The sequence below is a fragment of the Hydra vulgaris genome, chromosome 06 (assembly GCF_038396675.1).
Source record: "Hydra vulgaris chromosome 06, alternate assembly HydraT2T_AEP".
NCBI lineage: Eukaryota > Metazoa > Cnidaria > Hydrozoa > Anthoathecata > Hydridae > Hydra > Hydra vulgaris.
In genome coordinates, this window is record NC_088925.1 from 39,921,391 (window position 1) to 39,945,000 (window position 23,610).

At 27.6% G+C, this 23,610-nt stretch overlaps 4 protein-coding genes and 1 long non-coding RNA gene across 6 annotated transcripts in view; 4 read left to right on the forward strand and 1 right to left on the reverse strand.

Annotated features, from left to right (window-relative positions):
- Nucleotides 1-12: 12 nt before the first annotated feature.
- LOC136081847 (uncharacterized) lies at nucleotides 13-806 on the forward strand. Its single transcript, XR_010639183.1, has 3 exons — nucleotides 13-256; nucleotides 338-495; nucleotides 697-806. It is a non-coding gene; the product is annotated as an uncharacterized LOC136081847 (long non-coding RNA).
- A 4,684-nt stretch (nucleotides 807-5,490) lies between these two features.
- On the reverse strand, nucleotides 5,491-13,098 carry LOC136081389 (uncharacterized). Its single transcript, XM_065798702.1, has 2 exons — nucleotides 13,001-13,098; nucleotides 5,491-8,530 (listed from the first exon to the last, which is right to left on the reverse strand). Exons 1-2 carry the CDS (start codon nucleotides 13,096-13,098, stop codon nucleotides 5,491-5,493), a joined length of 3,138 nt encoding a protein of 1,045 aa, XP_065654774.1.
- A 4,335-nt stretch (nucleotides 13,099-17,433) lies between these two features.
- Nucleotides 17,434-17,961, forward strand: LOC136081390 (uncharacterized). Its single transcript, XM_065798703.1, has one exon. The coding sequence runs from the start codon at nucleotides 17,434-17,436 to the stop codon at nucleotides 17,959-17,961; it is 528 nt and encodes a 175-aa protein (XP_065654775.1).
- A 3,108-nt stretch (nucleotides 17,962-21,069) lies between these two features.
- Nucleotides 21,070-22,602, forward strand: LOC100205303 (xyloside xylosyltransferase 1). Its single transcript, XM_065800126.1, has 2 exons — nucleotides 21,070-21,802; nucleotides 21,947-22,602. Exons 1-2 carry the CDS (start codon nucleotides 21,314-21,316, stop codon nucleotides 22,565-22,567), a joined length of 1,110 nt encoding a protein of 369 aa, XP_065656198.1. The 5' UTR covers nucleotides 21,070-21,313; the 3' UTR covers nucleotides 22,568-22,602.
- Nucleotides 22,603-23,458: 856 nt separating this feature from the next.
- Nucleotides 23,459-23,610, forward strand: part of LOC100213973 (uncharacterized) — a 104,953-nt gene continuing 104,801 nt past the window's right edge. For both annotated transcript variants that reach the window (XM_065800128.1, XM_065800129.1), the window contains exon 1: nucleotides 23,459-23,599. In XM_065800128.1, the coding sequence (XP_065656200.1) occupies nucleotides 23,554-23,599 (46 nt within the window). In that variant the 5' untranslated portion in view covers nucleotides 23,459-23,553. The remainder of the gene's footprint in view (nucleotides 23,600-23,610) is intronic.

Here is a 23,610-nt window from a genome sequence, read left to right on the forward strand (position 1 = left end):
TATTTTTTGTAAGGTTATAACATACATATATGTTCATTTAAGTGTCTGTGACTAGGTCATTTGTTAAACAATTTTTTTTATCGTAATTTTTAGCAAAAAAAATAATTATGAATATGTACCTGGGTCAGGAAGGGTCAACCGACTTTTTTTTTTCCTTTTTTGGTTCTTAGGGCTGAAACAGTTCCTAGAGCTTGTTTACTTTAGCTCTGCAGTTATGAGATCGATATCTCTTCATAAGAGAATATGGCTGAAGAAAGTAAGCAGGTTTTTCTACTTTTTCTTATTGTTTGTTGCACAAAAGCAATCATAATATCTTTGTTCTATTTCTTCATTTAAGGGCGATGTTGTAACTTTAAAAATCAATAACATCAACTATGAAGTCAAGCTTTATGCTAGGGGATCTGAAAAGGATTTAAAAACCAAAATGAAAGATCTAGAGAAGTATGCTAGTGATGGTGTTTCTACTGACACACATTTAAAGACGATAGTGCTAAGGTATTTTTTCATGACATATTTTAGTCTTATGGATAGTCTATTTGAGTTCTTTCCAAAAGTTTTGGTTTTTATATTTTCAGTTAGAACTACTTTTTATAGATAAACTTACATTATAAACTACCAATTTTTAGTATTGGTATTTTTTTTCTATAATATTCCTTTTAAATGAATAACTTCATAAAAGCAGGCATTTAATTGTAGCTTGTTACTGAGCAATCATATGCTGATTCTGATGAATATCAAGATTGGGGCTTATCTGCAGACTCCTGTATGTATCTGTACAACTTTTACCAATCTATCTTCTATTATCTTATCAAATGTTTTTTTTTTTTTTTTTTTTTTTTTTTATAATTAACAACTGCAAATAAAAGGAATCTTGATGCTGAAGATGTTATTCTTATAAGCATTTTAAGCTACTAATGCATATTTGCATAATATATTCAAATATGCATTAGTAGATTAAAATCACTATTCAATTTTGGAACAGCATAATTTAACTGAAGACATTTTTTGATAGTTTTTATTAAGGGTCTGCGTCTTGAAATGAAAAGTCTTGTTAAACTCATTTTGGCAAGACAAGACGAGACAAGACCATTTCAGTCTTGTCTTGAAAAGTTTTGAATGAATCAAGACCAACCTTCAAGAATAACTAGTAATTCAAGAAATAGCAAGACTTTTCTTGGTATTTTCTAAATCAAGACTAGACTAATCAACCTGAAAGATTTCTAAGATGAGTTCACAAATTTAACCTTGTACTAAGGGGTCATCAATAAAGTACGTCACGCTAATTGGTAGGGGGGCAGGGGAGGGGAAGCAAAATTTTATGACAAGAAGAGGGAGGAGGTTAGTTGAATGTGACGTCACAAAAAATATTTTAGCATTGCAGTTTAATTACTACGCGTTCAATTGAAGGAGTGTTTTAGATTGTCCAAATTTTTACTCTTATTTTTATGCGTATTGCCGTATTTTAAATAGTTTTAAGTTCGCAAAAACTGCCATCGCATTTTTGAAGACTTGAAGCGCAGCAATGCAAAATCATTAAATTAAGAACGTAAAAATTAAGTTTAGAATTTTAAATTCAGGGTTTAAATAAGTAAATAAAACATTTTTTTAAAATTATAATAAATAACATAATGACATGTAAATTAATTATCTTTTATATTATTTATTTTTGTGATTCTTATGTTTTTAAACATTAGAGTTTTAGTTCGGTGCACATAAGCAAAAATATATAATAATCTATTTATATATATATTTATTTTTGTGATTCTTATGTTTTTAAACATTAGAGTTTTAGTTCGGTGCACATAAGCAAGAATATATAATAATCTAAATAACTAAATAAATATATAATAACTAAGTTAAATAGAATTGCTCATGCTTTTTTTAATAACATTGCATCTATTTCCGTTCTGTAGCTAGCCAAATTTAAACGCAAAAATTGAATTGTCTCAGTATTTTATTTCAAAGAAACATGCCTCGTCCTCGTGGAATTTTGTGGGAGCACTTTGAACATGTTCAAGAAGCTGGTGAAGTGGCTACAGCAAAGTGTAAGAAATGCTTTAAAACATTTTCCATCAAAAACTCTAATACATCTGGGATGCTGAAACATCTTAAGGTTATGCATCCTCAAATCTTCAAAGATGTTCTAAAGTCTTAGTCAAAAGAAGTGCAGAAGAATCATTTGAAGAAATTGATGTGGTTGAAGAACAGCTTTGTGAAAACTCACGTCCAGAAACGAAAATTACCCAGCCAGAAATTTCCAGATCATTCATCTGAACAAGAAACACAACAGACCCTGCAGTAAATTTCCAATTTTAAAAAATGATTAAAACGATTATTAAGAGATGGATGAGTGCTTTATCTGTAAAGTAATTTAACCTGTAGGATTGCCTTATATTTTCCTGAGTGAGTCAACTTTTCAATTATTTTTTGATACTTTTACAGTGCTTTCACCAAGTATAAAACCAATGACAGCAAACAACTGAGATGGGATCTCGAAATAATGAAGTTCCTTGCAAGAAACAACTTGGCCTTCAATCTTGTGAACACACATGGTACAAAGAACCTTTTCCAGTTTGCAGACCCCAGGCTCACTGTCAAGAAACCTACAACATTTAGTAGATTCGAGCTTCCACTGTTGTATGAGAATGTGAAATTTGCTGTTGACAAGGTTTTTGCAGATGAGTTACATCACTGCAGTGCAATTGCAGTCTCAGCTGATATCTGGGCATCAAGGTCAAATGATTCTTATCAATCTTTGACCACTCATTTCATCAATAAGTCATGGAAGCTGCAAAAGTTCGTTATGAATGCTTCATATTTTACAGGTAAATTTATGCTAATATTAGACTTTTTTACTTTACATCTTTGTCTTAGAACAAAAATTATGATTTTTTTTAATGTAAAACTTTCTATGGTTTCCTTTTATGACCTAAAATTTTTAAAATTCTGATGTTTCATGTAATATTTAAAAGCTTTTTTGGCTTTTGTTGTGAAAGGTTGTTTAAACAGAAACAGATTCTTTCAATTTACCAAAATTGTTTCAGGTTGCCACACTGGTGAGGCCATTGCAAAAAAAATTGAGCAGTTGTTAAAGGAAGTTCCCCATGTGGAGAATCTGGAACTTGTTGCTGTCCATGATTCAGCTGCCAATATGAAGAATGGAATGCAACGCAGCAACATCATTCATCGATCTCTTCCATGCTCTGATCATTTGCTCAATCTTGCAATTTCTAGAGCAGTTACAGCTTGTCCAGAGATAAATAGTGCAGTTAAACGCTGTACTGCACTTGCCTCAAAATTTCACTAGTCAACTCTTGCAAAGCAAAGGATTCAAAAAGAAATTGCTATGGACAAAGATGACCTTGATCATTTGTCAGGTATGAGCACAATTTTTATATTATATATTGGCAAAGAAGTGTTCAATAATAAAGTTACAGTATTTCTAAGGAATATTGTTTGAACGGTAAAATTGTATAAAGAAAACATTATTTCAACTAGAATTAGTAAATATATATATTTTTTTCTCTTTTTTAGATGATGGTGAAACCTTTGCCAAAATCATTACCCCAGTAGCAACTCGTTGGAATTCTGTCACCATGATGATTGAAAGTGTGATGAAAATGCGCCGAACACTTTCCAGCATTTGGGACAATCCAGGACGAGATAATGGCAATATGGCAGAGATCATCCCAACAGAAGAAGATTTTGAGCTCTTTGAGGAGTATCTGGATGTAATGTTACGTGTAGCAGAAGTATCTGCGGCCTTGTCTGCTGACATCTACCCAACCATCAACAGAGTTATGTCAACCATATACAGAGTTTTTATATGACATTCAAACCACATGTCAAAAGAAACTTTCTTTGTCGTTATCAAGAGGTGCTGAATCATTTGTCAAAATGTTAAGCAGTGAACTCTACAAATGGTTCCCTAAATGTAGGCCTGTAAATCGAGCCGAACGAGCCAAGCTTGCCAGGGCTCGGCTTGGCTCGTTTACATATTAGGAGCGTTCAGGCTCGGCTCGAGCTCGTTTCGAACATGAGATTCTTTGTTCGAGCTCGGCTCGTTAAGGATTAGTATTGTTTAGGCTCGGCTCGTTTTACATGTTGCTCGAGCTCGACTGGTTTAAAACTCGAAATAATTATTGTAACCTGTTAGTTTAAAGCCATTTAGTAAAAAAAACTTGTTCGTTAAAGGCTCGTCTGTAAATAATGCAAGTCAACAAACAACATAAACAATCCTACAGTCTATTAAACATGCAAATAAACAACATAATGAAATAAGATCCCACAAATCTAATAGTTCAAAATAAAAGTTAAAACTAATAGTTCAATGTTCGAACTTGATGTTCTAAGTTCAAACATAATGTAAACTCTCACAAACATGATAATTCCTATTAAACACTGCACTCTAATAGTTCAAATTACATTTTCACAAATATAAGTCTTGCTCTCATTGCATTGGATAAATATATATATATATATATATATATATATATATATATATATATATATATATATATATATATATATATATATATATATATATTCGAGCCTATGATGTTCAAGCTCGGCTCGTTTAATAAACGAGCCTAATTTTTTGTTCAAGCCCGGCTCGTTTATCATTCGAGCCGAACATGAACGAGCTCTTGTTGAGCCGTTCACGAACACGAGCCAGGATTTGCAGCCCTATATACGAATCTAAAATTAGCCTACAGCATCCTATAAGAATCTTATTGTGATCCTTCAAGGTCTTTTGAAATATACTTTTTGATCTTACCTTATCCTGCAAGAATTCCTTAAAATCTTACAAGATCCTTCAAAAAGATTCTTATAGGTCTTGCAGGGACTTGTGCAACTCAACCTATAGGACTGTAAGATCAGTCGTCTAGGGACATAATATTGTCGTTAAGCCTTAGAATTTTAGACAATTTGTACAGTAAAGAAACATTGTCAAATAAGAAATTTTGAAAGTGAATAATTTTAAGGGCTTTGTTTTGAAGTGAAACTAGCTGGTTTACCGGACTTTTTTTTTTACCCCAAATCTGACACGCATACCTAAGGTGCGATCCAAATATGGCATGATAAATACTCATAAGTGTTTCAAAATTTACGAAATGTCTGATCTTGGCTAACATTCCAACTAATTGACTTTACTTAGTCTGTAAGTAAGTTTGATGGTACTTAAAAGAAAGACTCATCCAGCCAACTATAAATATATAACATGTCAAATATAAGTATATAAATATAGCCAAATATAAAACATGTATATTTTTACCCGCGCCTCCCACAAACTTTAACATTACTTCTTTACTTATTGACGGTAATAAAATAACAAGCGCAGTAAATTTTTAACGTTGTAATTTTACTGCGCAGTAAATTTTAAATGTTAAAATTTTACTGCGCAATAAAATTTTAACGGAGTAAAGTAATCACATTACACCGGCATCATCAGTACATAATCTAAATTATTATTATTATTATTTCATTTATTTAACACCCAATGTAATTTACAAGGTAAAAAAGAAAAATAAGAAAGTTATTTCTTATTTGTTTAAAAATTCCTCTTTGCTTTTTCGCATTCCAGCACTCTATTGCATGTTTCAAAGTTTGTTCAACTTCGGAGGGAATTTCACTTTTAGAAAGTGCTATTTTTATCTTCTTTTTATTTTGACTTAAGTTTTGAAAATTTAGCATCCGAAAACGGCATAGGTCCTGAATATCGCCAACAAACGAATGTTTAAATAAGGGGCGTTTCAGTTGTGAAAAGATAATGTCTGAAGTTGTTTTATTATTAAGAAGACGAAGAAACAAGTTTAATTTATTTTGTTGAATACTTTTTGAAATTTCCTGGATTTTAAATAGCGAATTTGTATAGTTCTTACTGTGTTTTGAAACATTTAAAAGCGATTTTAGTGCACTCCTTCCAATTACATCTAGCTTTTTCATCAAATCAGAATTATTTTCACATATCTCTATACCATAAGTTAAGGTAGGGACTGCCAATAATTTATATATATAAGAAATAGAACTTGGGTGGGCAAACCGGATTCCAGATTGAATAAGAGTTTGAACAACAGCTCTAAAGTTTGAAATTTTTTCATCAACATTTGTATTATTGAGTGAAGCAAAAGTTGAATGTTTAGTATCCCAAGTGAATCCCAGATGTCTAAGTTTATTCTGAAGATTTATTTTATTACTAGATATCGTTATCGTATTGGTTTGTATTTGTGCTTTACCTGAAATCAAGAATTCAGTTTTTTCGGCATTTATTTTAATACAATTTAAATTACTGTAAATATTGCATGTTTTTATCAGCTTTTTGAGACCATTGAGGGTAGAGCTTAAATGTATGATATCATCCGCATATGCCACCACACCAGTGAAGTTACCATATATCGATGTGCCAACAATACCTTGATTTGTATTAGTTTCAAGAAGACTTTCAGTGTAAATATTGTATAGGTGAGGTGAAAGAATCGATCCTTGTCTTACTCCTTGCTTTAGAAGAAAGGAATTTGATTTACAACCTTGATATGAGACTGTTGCACTACTATTGTTATATAACGAAGAGATAGTGTTAACTATACAGAGTGGTAATTTTTTATCGAAATATAATTTATCAAATAGGATATTCCAGTTGCAGCTATCAAAAGCTTTTTCTACATCTAAAGAGCATATGTATACAGGTGAATTGTTGCTATTGTAATGTTTAATTGTTTCGCTAATTAGAAATTCAACATGTAGCGTTGAACAGTTAGCATTAAATCCAAATTGTAAGGGGTGAGTATCTCTAATATCAGGACATATAATAAGGATTAGGTATTCTAGAACCTTTGTAAAAATTGGTATAATGCTAATACCGCGATAATTGTTCGGGCTATCTAAAGATTTTTTATACGATTTAACAAGGGGTACATTAATAGACGTCGACATTGATAATGGTGTCCATCCATAATTAATGGAATAATTAAAAAATTTGATGAGCCATTTTGTTAAAGTATCACAATTTGCGTATTTCAAATGTTCTGCTGAGATACCGAAAGAGTCAGGAGATTTTTTAAATTTTAGGTTCGAAATAGCCCTAATTATATTTTCTTCAGTTATTATAACATCATCATGTTTTGTACACGGGGGAATTCTCTGATGATTTCCATTACGATGTGTTATTTTTGAAGTATTCAGTACTTTTTCGAAGTGGTTTGCTAATTCTGAAGTAAAGGATTCTTTGTCTTTTTTATTATTTATGGTAAATAATCTAGAATTTATGTATTTGTTTAAACATCTAAAAGCATTCCAAAAGTTTTTTGGTCTAATATTTTGTAACTTTTCAATTTTAGCATACTGTGCGCAAATTTTATTATTTTGAGCCAACTTGACGGCGTTGCGAAAGCTTTTACGAGCCATTAAGTAACGATTGAAAGTTACGGAGTTTAAATCTTTTAAAAAACCAGAATCCCCCCATTTGTTGAAATGAATTGAAAGAATAGTTTTAGAACAACTTAATTCAGGTGTCCACCCAGATTTTGAATACAAACATTGCTTTTTACTTTTTAAAGTTTCCTTAAAAGCTATTTGAGCGCTGCCAGCAATTATTTTATAGATTTGAATAAGGTCGTATTCATAATTATCAGTAAAATTAAGATAGTTAAAGCAATTGGTTAAATGATCATTATATGAATTTATAAAGTTAGAATCGTTCCAAGCGTAGCTAGGAATATTAGTATCTTCTTCTATTGTGGTATTGTATTTAGTGTGCTTACCTTCAACTTCAACTGATATTGAAAGCGGTAAATGATCGCTTAAGTTATTTGAGCACTCAGGATGAACAATGCATTTTAGACTTAGGAAATTTGTATATTTTGGTACGGCGACGTGATCAATATATGACGAATTCGGTAGCGTCTGGTGCCGATATGTATAATTAGGGCCAGAACCTTTAGTTACATCTACTAGTTCTAATTGATTTGCTTTTAAAAATTCAGATAAGTGGACAGAATAACTGTTTCTTTTGGAATTCGATCTTTCAAATAAGTCATATATTTGGTGTGGAAAAGATTGGAAATCACCGGCTATAATTATATTACCGTTACCTTCGTAACTATTAATTAAACCTTTGACGATATCTAGTTGACTTTTGTATTCTTCCAATGATGAGAGGCTGTTCCGCGATAGGGAGAGGTATATTCCAATAACTATAATATTAAGTTCATTTTTTTCGAAATTTATTGCTAAAATATGGTCATCCTCGTAAAGTACTCTAATATTTTGGAATTGATTTCTTCGTATAAAGAACGCATTTCCGCCAAATGGTCGACCTTTTACATGTTTATTAGACTGATGGAAATAAATGGAGTGTGTTTTATTAAATAAATCTCTTATTATGGAGTATTCAAGTTTAGATATCCAATGTTCACATAAAAACGTTATATCATAAGATTGTATAAGTGACTTTGTAAATTCAATGTTTGACTTAAGTCCCTGACAGTTAAAAGTACATATATCGAAAGTTGTTGAAGGCTTGTTTTTTCCTCTTTAATACGCAATTAATATTAATACGCTATTGATTATTACGCTTGATTATTACGCTATTGATTATTACGCTATTGATTATTACGCTATTGATTATTACGCTATTGATTATTACGCTATTGATTATTACGATTATAAATATTAATACGCTAATGAATTTTATTAGTGCGCATAGTTACTAGGATGGAGTGAACTTTAATTTTTTTTACCATTCCTTTAGCCTGGGTGTGCAAAAGTTGTCTATTCATTTCAGAAATACTCTGGAAAAATATCAATGCTCTAGGAAATTATCTTGAGGTTCCTCAAGACCTTTAAAATTTTAATGGGTCCCTAATATTATGTAAAAAAAAAGTTTTTCAAAAGTATGTCATGTTGGGTCTCAAAAGAAGCAAAATTTTATAAAAATTTCAAAAATAACAATTATATTAAAAAAAATTTGTTATTTTATAGTTTATTGCAGAAGAAATGACTTTTTAAATTAAAAATGGAAAAAGATTATTTTTTTTAATAATAATTTCAAAAAAATCTTAAATAATAATTTTTTTATAAAATAATTGTTATTTTTGAAAATTTATTTCAACCTATTTTATATTTCTCTCTATCTATATTGTATATTTTATATTTTTAAGAAAAATAATAAGGAATAGAAAAATTAAAAAAAATTCTTCTGGAATTTTTCAAAAGAATTTTGTGTTATGCTTCATTTTAAGGTTTTTGTAATTTTGTTTATTAGAAATTTTTGATTTTCTTAAATGGTTTCATCTTTTTCCTTCCAATGTTGTGAATTGTAGTCTGCATTCTTTGTTACATTAAAAATAATTAATGCTAATAAATGTTGTTTTATAGTTGTTAAAGGTTTGCATATATGTTTTTGATAAATACGTGTATGTGATGATATATGTTATATAGTTGTTTTATAAATGTGTTTATATAAATGTTTTTATAATAGTATGAAATATATTTTATCTAATGTGTACATGATTGTTAAATGAGGTGTTTTTATATGTTATATAAAATTAAAAAAAAATATTGTGTTTTATAGTTAGTATAACTACAAAACACAATATATTTGAGATCTAGATCTAGAGCAAGATTCGTCAATCTTACCAGTCAAGCGGTGTTACTGCTTTAGGTCTAAGTGTAGTCTAGCAGTAGGCAACCCATAAAGTCATGACCTTTTATGGTACGAGTTAAAAATGTTTAAGTAGACATTAGGTAGATAATGTTTAGTATCTTGAAATGATAGGTTATATAAAATCTTTTTAAAATTTTATTAAGTATTTAGTTTATTGTAATCTTTTTTTAAATTGTACTTTTAAATTTAAAGCTTTGTGTTATAGATGTTAATATTGAAAATATAAGTTACTATAATTCTTAGATAGGGTCTAGCGTTAAAAGATATTTATGAGTAGTTTCATGCTTTCTCATGCTTTTAATAATTGGAATAAAAGCCATGACAATATTTTGTTATAAATAAAATTTATCTATAGTGTTGTTAAAACCTTTGCTCTTTGAAAAAAATGTTTCTAGATTTTCAATAAATGTATAATAATTTCTCTTGCATGAATGAATTGTGGTTTAGGATACAATTGTGTTATTATATGTTTGTTTTTCTATATTTAATCTTAATATGAATACGCTAATTTAATAGTAGTGTCGTTTCACTTTGGTTTTTAATAAAGAACTTTCTAGGCTTTTCTAAAAGCATTTCTTTACTCTGTGTGGTCTTTCAAGCAAGGTCTAAAAGGCGATTAGAACTGATACAATTTTAGTTACAAGTGGAGTTGATGTTGTTCTTTGTTTAATTTTACAATAAAAATTTAAATAAATGTTAGTTTTTTGTTGGTTATTCGTATTTTTTCTAATTTTTATAGTCTGTTTCCTTTTCTTTAAATGAATTAAGACTGTTATTTGTGGACATGTAAGTGTATTTTCATAAATTTGCGTATATTTCAGTATATTTTATATTTCTCTGTATCTATATGTATATTTTCTTTAGATAAAAAAAAAAAAGGTATAGAAAATAGAAAAAAGTAGTAGAAAGTAAAAAAAATTATGTTAGAAGTTGCCAAAAGAATGTTGTGCTATGCTTCTTTTTAAGGTATCCGAATATATATTTAGATTTTTAAATTTGTTCTTGAATGGTTCCATTTTTTTATTACTTTAGATAAGAATATACTAACTGACATTGCCAAAAAAATATGGATATTAATATATCCTAAATTAAATTGTTAGAGGTTTTTATTTTGAATAATAATTGTAATAAATTGTTTTAATTTTTTGTTTATATATTTTTGACCTCAATGGTAAACCAGTGGTTAAGCTAATGAGTTAAATTCTAGAGGTTTATATATCATATATGTTCTAAAGTAATTGTATTTGATTTTTTTTTTAGATATATTGCTTAACATGAGGCATTTTGATTTTTATTTTTTTTTTTTTTTTTTCCTTAAGTAGTTAAATAAAATTGTTTTATAGATAAAAACTAAGTAAGATTCAACATTGTGTTTTTGTTTTTATTTGCCAAATAATATCTATGTTATTAGGATTGCAGGTTTTTGTAGATATGTTTACTACTTTAAAGATATGTTTACCACTTTAGACTATTTTTGTAATTTTTATTTGATTATCTTTGCCAGTCAAGAGATCTTACTAAGATGTGGTATTACTTGGCACTATATAGTGCTGGGTGGTCTTGATTTCTGTTAATTATTTTTTACTCAAGACACTTTAGAACTAAGACTAAGTATAAATCTTACTATAGTCAGTATCAAAATATGAATACTAGAATTTGCTAAGCTACATATCTTTTTTTTTTTTGTTCACAGTTACCAATTATAAATTCTAATTATAGTGCTAATTCATGAACACAATAATAAATATAGAAAATAATGCTCCCCTTTATTATAACTTACTTATTCTAAAATACAATAATAAATCTGTAAAATAATGCTTTTGTAGTTTGAGATGATCTTTTTCTTCTTCTTTTGGTATTGGTAAGTTATACTTGGCTTTCCTTCTCTGGTGCTTGTTGTTATTAAAAACAACCTAATATTTAAAGTTACGCTGTCTTTACTAAATGCCAAGACTAATAAAAGCTTAAGGCTGCTGTTGTTCCAATTTTTACAGAGGAGAGCACAACTAATTAAAACTTTTATAGCGTTCTTCAGCGAAAAAACCGGGACAATGGCAGCCCAAATAGATGATTTGTACTTTATATTTTTCAGATAATATATCAAGTCAAATTGTTATTTATTACTAACCCGTATTACGGGTTGCTTACTGCTAGGGTTAGGGTATTAATTATTTTTAGACAGACAGATAGATAGAACTCAGTAAGGACTTAGATTTTGTAGATTTAAAAGCTTCTTTTAAATATTCTTTTAAATCATTGAATATGTTTTATATATATTAATAAATTTTGTCATTTAGGTTTCGTAGCATCATCAGTTGGTGCAAATAGAAATGTCTTTTATTTTACAGCAAATCGTAATGTCTTTTATTTTATTTTAAAAAGAATCAATAAATATTGTTTATTTAAAAATAATCATTAGGATAAAATAGATAAGATAGATAAAATAGCTTTTTTATTTAATGTTTTTTATTTAGTTATAACTTCAGTTGCACCAGCCACAACAAGTTACATAGTACATTTATTTTAATATACTTGAATTACATTTGTTACTTAACTTTTTAAGCAATAAATATTGTTTATTTCAACATTATCGTCAAGATTATATAAATAAACTTTTTATTTGATAATTTATTTTAGTTGCTTCTGGATCAACTTTAAATAATGGTAACTCATAAATTCATATTTTATTATAGATAAATGTAGATAAAAAAATGTAAGTTGGAAATTTTTGTAGATTTAAAAGCAGTAAGCTTTTTTTTAAAGGTTCTTTCTATTTTTGGATTAAATCCACTATCACTACATTTGTTCTATGTTTATATAATGTACTTTAATAATTTTTGTCATTTTGGGGTTTGTTACTTTTCTGTTTTTTATTTAATAAAAAAACAAACAATAAATATCATTTTCATTTAGCTTCATCGACCTTATTATCCGGTAACTGAATAATTTTCTTTTGGTAGTTTTTCACATAGGTAAAACACTTTCAAAACATTATAATAGCGTCCTAATTTTTTTAGATAGCAATGAAGTAATAAGTAAGTTTGATTTTATTATCTAGATTTTCTTTTTCACTTTTTTTTTTAATTTAAATTAAAAATGTTTTTTCTATTTTAGATTTGAAGCAACAGATTATATTGTATATATAAATTATGTTATAGTGTGTCAATGTTCCTAAAGAACAGAGCAACAAATTGGTAAAAACACTTTCTCAATTGCTATAATATTTGCTTAATTATAAGTAATATATTTTTCAATTATAATTTTGCTCCATCATTTAAAATTAAATTTTTAAATTCAGTTGAAAAAAATATATCAATTTTTATTTTTAGAACTTACGTATGAAGATTATCAAGTCCTTCGGAAAAAGAAGCCCGGACCTTTGACCCATCAGTCATTTCAGAGGTGGGTTCAGTATGGGGGGACTGACTACCCATCATTTAGATAGGGAGGTCAACACCCCTCATACAGGGGTCGAAGGTCCGGCGGGATAATTAAAAACTTTCATGTCTACAATTAAAAAAATGTTATTTGTAGACATGAAAGTTTTTGTGTATATATGTATATATTTGCTTTTTGAAAATTTTTGAAACATGGTCTGAAAGTGAAATAAAAGTGATTAAACTTTTTGAGGAGACTCTAGGGGTGGAAAATGTGAGAATTGAACGAGCGCATCGTAGTGTACGCCGAGATGCAAAAACACCACGCACAATTATTATTAAACTGTTAGACTGCAAAGATAAGGTAGAAATTTTTAAAAAGTTCTTCTAAATTAAAGGTTGAAAATATCTACATAAACGAAGATTTTAGCTTCGAAACGAACTTAATTAGAAAAGATCTTAGAGAAAAAATGAAAGTTAAGCGGCAGCTTGGAAAATTTGCATACATATCATATGATAAGCTGGTTGTACGCGAGTGGGTGTCTAAGAAAACAAAAGAAATCCCGAATCCGTGTCAGTAAAAGTTAGGGTTCATTACTTTTCTTTTAACTATTCCTAACTATTTTATTAACTATGTTGCGTTTATTTATATATGTGTTACTTTAGAATGGAGAAAAACTTTATAATTAAATCTCTCGTTGAAAATGTCGCAGTCAGTGACGTCAATGACTCTAATAACTTTAATCAAAAAATATTTGAAAGCCAATACTATACAGTTATTGAATCTTCTCAATATCGTCAAAAAAATAAAAATAGTTTTTCAATTTTAAACATTAATATTCGAAGTTTAAATAAAAATTTTGAAAATCTTAGGTTTTTGTTGGATGAATTGAAACACGATTTTAAAATTTGTCTAACGGAAACTTGGTGTAAGCGTGGTGAAACAAATGCCCAATTTGAAATAATTAATTAGTCATCAGTTCATCAATCACGTGGTTGTGGTGTTAGTGGGGGTGTATATATTTTTGTTCACAACTCAATTAGTTATAATTTACGTCACGATCTCTGCGTAAATGAAAAAGATAGTGAGTCATTTTGCATTGAATTAATAAATAAAACCACACAAAAAAATTATTATAAATGCCACATATAGACCTCTATCTATTAGCATAAAAAAATTTAAAACTCATCTTAAACCATTCTTAACAAGTATAAATAAAACCCGAAGTCATGCCTACTTAGTTGGGGGTTTTAACATTGACCTATTAAGCCATGCTTCCAATAATAATGTTAACAATTTTATAAATACTCTTCTTCAAAATAATTTAATTCCGTCAATAAACAAGCCAATGAGAGTGACTAACAACTCTTCTACACTTCTTGATAATATAATAACTAATAACCATCTTAATAACCGTCTTTACACAGTCATAATCAAAACTGACTTATCGGATCATTTCCCAACATTTCTAGTTACTAACAATATATTTTTTAACAGTATTCCTTCTCAATCCATTATATTCATTATATAGGCGACAGATCAATGAAAACTCGGTAAAAAAAATTTCAAAGTCTTTTAAAAGACAACATTGATTGGAATTTGGTATTGTAGTCACTTGACGTTAACAACGCATATGATCTATTTTTAAATCAATTCTGCAAGCAATATGATCAAGCATTTCCTGAAAAAAAAATCATTGTAAAAACCAAAATTGTTTTAACTCCATGGTTGTCTAACGGGTTAATAAAATCTTCAAAAAGAAAACAAAAGTTATATGATAAGTACTTGAAAAAAAAAACTTTATATAAATATATTTGAAAAAACAAAAAGGAACTCAAAAAAACTTTATTATGCAAAGCTATTAAGTAAAGCCACCGGAAACACTAAAAAAATATGGAGTGTAATTAAAGAAATAATAGGCAAAAATAATTATGCGAGAAACATTCTGTCAAAAAAAATAACAATTGATAAAAACACAATTTATGATAAATCAATTATTGTTAAAAAACTAAACAGCTTCTTTACTAATACTGGTCCGAATTTGGCATTAGAAATTCCTATGAATTCAACACCATTTGAATCTTATTTAAAAAATTACGATAAAGTTATGGATGAACCTAATTTAAATTGAACTGCAAACCGCCTTTTTTTTACCTTAAAACTAACAAAAGTGCTAGATTTGATAAAATTAACGTTAATGTTGTAAAATCAGTATATAATATAATAGAACCCTCGTTATTTCACATATTTAATCTTTCACTTAAAACAGGTATCGTCCCTGAAAAGCTAAAAGTTGCACGAATCACGCCGATATTTAAGTCCGGAGATGACTCAAATATCTCTAATTATAGGCCAATATCTATTTTACCTTGTTTTTCAAAATTACGTGAGAGAATAATGTACAATAGACTTTTTAATCACTTATCAGAAAACGACATGCTGTATTCAAAACAATTTGGTTTCAAAAAAAAATTCAACGCAGCATGCAGTGATTGAACTAGTAAATCAAATATCAAGTGCATTCAGTAATAACTACTTTACCGTAGGAATTTTCATTGATCTGTCAAAAAATTTCGATACCGTTAATCATAATATACTAATAAAAAAACTTGAACACTATGGTGTAAAAAATAACAATTTACTTTGGTTCAAAAGTTATTTGACCGATAGAAAACAATTTATAGTTTATGAACAAAAACAAACATTTCCGACTGCCGTAACTTGTGGGGTTCCCCAGGGCTCTATTTTAGGACCACTGTTGTTCCTAGTGTATATTAATGATTTAAATTTAGCAACAGACCTATTAAATTGTATTCTTTTTGCGGATGACTCCAATCTTTTTTATTCCCACAGTGATATTAATACACTATTTGAAACAACAAACGAACAATTATTGAAAGTTAATGAGTGGTTCAAAAGTAATAAACTTTCTCTAAATGTGGATAAAACCAAATTTATTTTGTTCCACAAAGTTAATAAATCAAAAAATATTCCCATCAAATTGCCTAATCTAATAATCAATAACACTAACATTAAAAGAGAAAACTCAGTAAACTTTTTAGGCGTAATCTTAGATGAACATTTACGTTGGAGTTTACATATAAAAAGTATTGAAAATAAAATATCAAAAAATTTAGCAAATATGTATAGGGCTGAACCATTTTTAAACAGTAGTTCTTTAAAAAGTTTATATTTCTCTTTCATTCATTGTTACTTATTTATTGCAATATTGCATGGGCAAGTACAAACCATACAAAATTAAAAAAATTGTACTGTAAACAAAAAAACGCGTGCAGAATAATTTTTGGAGCTAATAGAACTCTACCTTGTGAGCCTCTTCTGCGTATACTTGGAGCATTAAATATATATAAAATCAACTTACACCAAGTTTTAATTTTCATGTATAAAACAAATATAGGATTATCTCCTAAAATATTTCAATCCTATTTTGAAAAAATAGTTCATAAATATCCAACAAAATTTTCAAGTAACAACTTTGTTGTCCCAAAATATAATTCAAAACTAACTTCATATTCAGTTCTTTATCGTGGACCTTACTTGTAGAAAATGTTTCCCAAAATTGTAAATACACATAAAACTAGTATAGAGCAGTTTAAAAATAAATCAAAAAAGGCATTCTTACTTATGGATTTTAATATATCCGATTTTAAATGTTTATTTTAATTAAAACTCAAATACAAAAAATAATTAATACAAAAATTATGTCACTAAGTGTATCAACATTTTTTTTTTTTTTAATTATCTTAATTATGGTATTACCTCTTTAAGGTTTGCTAATTTATTTACGTTATTTCTACGAAGTAGACTAATTTATTTATGTTATTTCTATGGTGCATATTAATTTATTTACTTTTTATTTTTAGATCTTACTTTAAATTTTTAAGTTTTAAGCAAATGATAATATCGTATTTATTTTTTCTTATTGACTTGATCTTACTCTTTCCTTAAACTTTAAGTGTTTCTGCCCTATCCCATTCAATATCCTCATTGCAATTTACTTTATGCAAAGCTAATGCAGACTGGTTTAACTTGCCTTCAGTAAAAATTTTTTGGTGTTGTTGAACCCTTGTTCTTATTTAAAGTTTTGATTCACTAACATACACTTTGGAGCATTTGCACTTAATTAAATAGGTTTCAGGTTGGCTGTTGCGTGGTAATTTTGATTTATTTCTAAACGTTAATAGCGTTTTTAGGTTAGGTTGTGAACTTATACCCAATAATACCATCAAAAGAAGCAACTTTAGTACTTTTGGATCAATTAAATAAAAGCGTTTCTTACAAAAACTCAACTAAGCTTACTTTAACTGAAACAAAACAACTAATTGAACTTTGTTTGTTTCGTTTTTATTTCTTGTGGAACGGTGAGATTCATGAGTTGGAGAATTGGATTGCCTTTTATGTTTGTTTTGGCTGAATCTTTTTTACAATATCATGAGGAAAAGGCAATAAAAATGGCAATGACAACAATTCCTTCAACTGATATTAAATACTTTCACAGATATGTAGATGATAGCCACGCTAGGTTTTTTAACTTAAAGCAAGCGGAGCAGTTCCAAACAATTCTTAATAGGCAACATCCTTTTCTAAAATATACTATTGAAGTTGAAAACAAAAATAAGATAATTAACTTTTTGGATATAACTGTTATTAATAATACACATGGAAAATATGAGTTCAAGGTTTACAGGAAAGATGCTATAACCAATATCCAAATCAAACCTCATTCTCATCACAATCCCAAAATTTTAAAAGAAATATTCAACGGATATATACACAGAGCATACTCAATATGCAGCAAAAACCATTTAAAAGATGAGAAAAGTTTTTTAATTCAAGTGTTTACTGAAAATGGGTTCGATGAAAAAATGCTTAAAGATATTTCTTATCACGTTCGATAAAAACGTTTAGCAAATAAAAATGAAATTCTATCAAACTCTAATAACCTTCCTACAATTTCTTTACCATGGATACCAATAATATCTTCCAGAATTAGAAGAATATTCAGAAAAGCTGGTTACAGAACTGTTTTCAAGTCAAATGCTAACCTAAAAACGCTATTAACGTCTAGAAATAAATCAAAATTACCACGCAACAGCCAACCTGAAACCTATTTAATTAAGTGCAAATGCTCCAAAGTGTATGTTAGTGAATTAAAACTTCAAATAAAAACAAGGGTTCCACAACACCAAATTTTTTTTACTGAAAACAAGTTAAACCAGTCTGCATGAGCTTTGCATAAAGTAAATTGCGATGAGGATATTGAATGGGATAGGGCAGAAACACTTAAAGTTGAGAATAAAAAATTTGAAAGAAAAGTTCGTGAAGTCTTGGAGATACAAAAACATCAATATTCTCCAATGTACGGTGGTATGAATTTGGACAATGGACAATATGTTAAAACAAATTTTTGGACTTCATTTTTTTCATACTTAAGTAAAAGAAGCCATAATAAAGGTGACGTCAAAATTTAAAAATTTTTGTTGTTATTTAACGGTCACAATTTTTGTAATTATATTATATTATATGCTGATGATGCCGGTGCCTATAATCCGGCGAAAATTTCAAATAAATTATTTAGTATTGAGAGAATTCGTATTTTCTGATGTTTTAAATTAGTTTATATATATATATATATATATATATATATATATATATATATATATATATATATATATATATATATATATATGTATGTATATGTATATATATATATATATATATATATATATATATATATATATATATATATATATATATATATATATATATATATATATATATATATATATATATATATATATATATATATATATATATATATATATATATAATTAATTAGTAAAAAACATTTATCTAACTTATCTGTTTTTTACTAATTAAGTGTTTTTTACTAATTAATTATTGCTCTGTTCTTTAAGAACATTGAGCACTCTATTTGTAAAATACACTAACATAATTTACATATATATATATATATATATATATATATATATATATATATATATATATATATATATATATATATATATATATATATATATATATATATATATATATATACTTATACATAAAATATAATGTAGTTATACATATTTTTATTTAAATAGTTTGTTAACTAAAACATACTAATGTATACTTAAAATAAAAACATACTAACATAAAACTAAAACATATTTCCAAGAAAAACCTCTTTGTTTTCTCTGATCTTTATTGCTAGTAACGTTTTAAGTTCTTTAGACAGCATTTTATTTTGTTGTGTATTTGTGTATTATATGGCATATTTGTCGACTATTTATACTTTTCTTTAGTCAAACATTATGAAAAATTTGATTAACCAAAATTACTATTGAAAACCTACATAAATAAGCATGGAGTGTTAAATACATGCATGCATTGTTAACGAAACACAACAAGGAACTGAATAGTCGATTAAATGCAGATTTTAAGTAATTAGTTTATTATGGAGTTACCAAAATCCTTTTCAGTTTTATCTATAAAATATCTACATAAAAACACAAACAAAGAATGTTCAATGATTTTGAAGCGCTAACGTTGTTCAAAGAATGGCTGCTAAAAATCACGAAGAAAATATCTAAAATAGAGATCAAAAAGCTATCTGAAGTTTTTTTTCGAAAAAACGCATTTTTTATCTGAAAAAGCGATTCCCTTGTTCGTTTATAGCATTGGATTAAATAGCGAACTTTTTATCTTAAAAATGGAATTTTTTGAATGTTTATAGCAATGGACTTTTTTTTCTTCGCTTTTTACGGTAAAAACTTCGTTTTTTATGTTTAGAGCATTGGCCCCAGGTTGCACGAAATACGGTGCCTTCAATAATTTGTGCAGATTTTTTTTTAGGTCAAAATTTTAATTTGTAAATTCTTTTTTTTTATATATGCTTTTCCAAACATATTTGAAAAAGTGGTGCTAGAACCAGTACTTGTTTTAAAGAAGTTTATTATTGCACAGTAGAGTTTAAAAGTTAAGTGTAAAAAGTATTTTCATTTTATGTGAAAAACCTTTGTATAATGACATAAAACATCTTTTTTATTACAAATATTTGGTCAACCGATGTGGCATAAACAGTAACTGGATGGAAAAGGATTTCATTAACTGAAACCTAAAACAATATGTAATAAAACTAAAGGGATTGTGTTCTTTTTTTAATGCTAAAAGATGTTTGCAAGAAATTCGATGCTACCCAAACTTCGCCAACTTACCCTGTACTTACCTACAGTCATAAAATAATATTTTCATTCATCTTTTCGGCAAACTTATTTTATTTATTCGTTTGATTGGCACTTTATTTATTTTACTTTATTCATTAGGCATCTGACTATTTTTAAAAGATTATATCCATATTATTTTTAAAAGATTATCTCCACATTACGTTTTTTGTGGAGTTTTTGTGCAAGAACAAAAAAAAAATGTCAACTTGCAATTGGCATTTTCTCGCAACTTTTTAAAATAATGCCACGCCTTAAGTCACTCAATGACATGGTAAGCGCCAAATATTTCCTAAAATATTTTTTCCCAAAGTATATCAAATTGGGTCTTAAAAGAAGCAAATGACACTTTTCCAAATTGTTTCTGTTTAAACTTATATTTTTTCCTGTTATTATAACACGAGGAATGAAAGCTAACAATAAAATATTTTTAGTCATATCCATATTATTCAGTTTAGATTACATTAAGTTTTGCTCTTACTTTAATAAAAAATGGACATTATGAAGTTTAATAAAGTTTTCTAAAGTTTTTTTATCATGGCTAATCTTTAAAAGTTTTTCATACAATTTACCGGTAACAATTTACCGGTAAATTTTAAATCGAAGAGGGTAAATTTTCCTTAAAAAAAAAAATTCTTTTTCAAAAAAAAATAAAGTTAAATGAAAGAAATTTTCCGGTATATTTTATCAATTTTTCAACGCATTTTTAAAGACAATGTCGTTAAAAAATTGCGTTTTTTCGAAAATTATTTTCTGCCGATGTTTACCCTTCAAATTGCATTTAACAAGACCCGTGATCTGCATTTTATTTTTTTAATTTTTAAATTTTTTTCCTGAGTTATCTAGGCTTTTTAATTTAACTGTTAATTTATAGATATTTGTTTAAAAGTATTCACAGTATACTAAACTGCTATTATTTTCATCTTGGAATATAAAACCGTTGAAATGTTGTTAATAACCTTAGAAAATAATTTAGTTTGATTAACAGTTTTCAATTATTCTTTTTCTTGGCTGAAAAATATTTATGAAAAGTATGAAAATTATACAACCAATTCTTGTTGCTTTGGTTCTTTACATTGTCATTATCTTATGTATTATATTCAAAATGTTTGGAAACGAGCCCGATTCTACACTTAAACTACAAGACTTGACAATAGGAAGTTCTAAGTTTATAGATAAAAAGTTTCAACACGCAAAAACCCTCATAAATTTTGGTTTATCAAAGGACATATTTAAAGAAAAAATCAATATTTTAATTCAGTTTGTAAATGCCACAAACAATATTAGGCTTCAAAGACACTTTTATAATTTACTTGAATCAATCATTTCTAAAAGTGATACAGAATTTATAATTTTTATAACTGGTGATGCTAATGATTGGATGTTAGCAAAAAGTATAATTATTTCTATCTATAAAAAAATAAAACAGCACTTTCGATTGCACCCCATAATGCAATATCTGGACATAAACGCAGTAACAAAAGAACTTTCTAAAATAATTTTAGTTATGCAGGTAAAGAATAAAATTGAATATTTATATTTAAAGCAGACATTTAAATATAAACTGAAGATTACTGTTTTGACCTCCATTGTTCAGTATTTTTTGTTGTTTGTTGAATTTTAAATTAGGTTGTATTACAATCTTTTTTTGTTTCAGGATTTATTTAGTAGTCCTGCTGGATCTTATTACAGCAAATCTCTTTTCTTTATCCCATTAGCTCTTCATCGAATAAATTCTCTAAGAAACGTTACTCACCTTATAATGATTGATGTTGACATAGAATTAAGAACAGATATAAGGCATCTCTATAATATATTTTTACAAATGGGTCCGGAACAGTTATTTGGGCTAGCACGAGAGCAGCAACCAACTTATAGACATATCACTTCAGCTTACAGAAAGAGACATAAAAAAACTGCTGTTGGTAATCCTCCTCCATTTGGTCTTACTGGATTTAATAGTGGAGTAAAATTGGTAAACTTAACTTCTCTACGACATAGCAAATTATACAACAGCTATCTTGATTATCCAGTGAAGCTGAAGCATTTAGCAGATAAATTTTCTTTCCGTGGTCATTTAGGTGATCAAGATTTTTTCACTCTACTTAGTTTTTTGCATAAAGATATGTTTTATGAATTACCTTGTCAATGGAACCGTCAACTTTGTGAATGGTGGAGAAGTATATACCCTCTTGTATTTGACCAGTATTTTAACTGTACTCCACCATTCTTTGCTGTCCATGGTAACTGTGATACTAAAATAGAAAGTTATTACTAAAATATAATAAGTTGTAATATGTTAATGAATATATATATATATATATATATATATATATATATATATATATATATATATATATATATATATATATATATATATATATATATATATATATATATTATTGCATGTTTTGGGTAGCAATATAATGAAATTGTGAGCTGTGAAAGCTCCAGTATATAGATCGACTGTCATAGAGAGAAATAGAGAGCGACAATGACTTCACTACCATCAAAGCTAGGGAAAACATGCAATGAAGTGCCAAATTGAGTGTAAGAAGTGTTGCCCTACAGTTTATCAAAACCCATAATTTATCTCACATTAAAACCAGGAAGTGCTAGCCTTAAAATATTTTTAAAATATAATTTTAGAATATAAATTTAGTGACTCAAATTACTGTGAAAAATTTTTTATTCTAGTTGCCAATATATTTTTGTTCAATATTTTTAATAATTTCATTGTTTAAATCAGGGATTATCTTTTTCCAGATATATCTGGAATTCCGGATATTTTTTTCAACTTTTAGTTTTTCCGGATTTCCAAAAAGTCTTCTATAAATTCAAGTTTAAATAAATATTTTTGCAACATATATGTTTTTAACTTTATTTTTTTAAAAAAAATCATTACCTATAAAAAAAAAAAAAAATTGGGAAAGTCTTTACTTTTTTTTTGAAAAATGTTTTCCGAATATATCAAATACGACCTAGAAGATCTCTGTTAAATAATTTTTAATTATATACAGTTGTTTATATTTATTTTGTGCTTTTATAAAGAAAAATTTGTGTAATTGTCTCAATTAAATTCACTTGCTTTATAAAAAGTTTTAATTATTTAATAGATATAATGACTTTTTAAAGATAAAAATATCCAATATTTTAAACACACATTTTGATATCACTTTGTACCTAAGGCTAATTTTTTTAAACATTTTAGTTAAAGTATAAAATTAAAATGTTTATCATTTCTGAGGGAAAAACTTTGCTTTGATGATTCAATTTTTTCGAAAAGCGATAAATACATCATCTATAAAAGGTTTGTTTTTC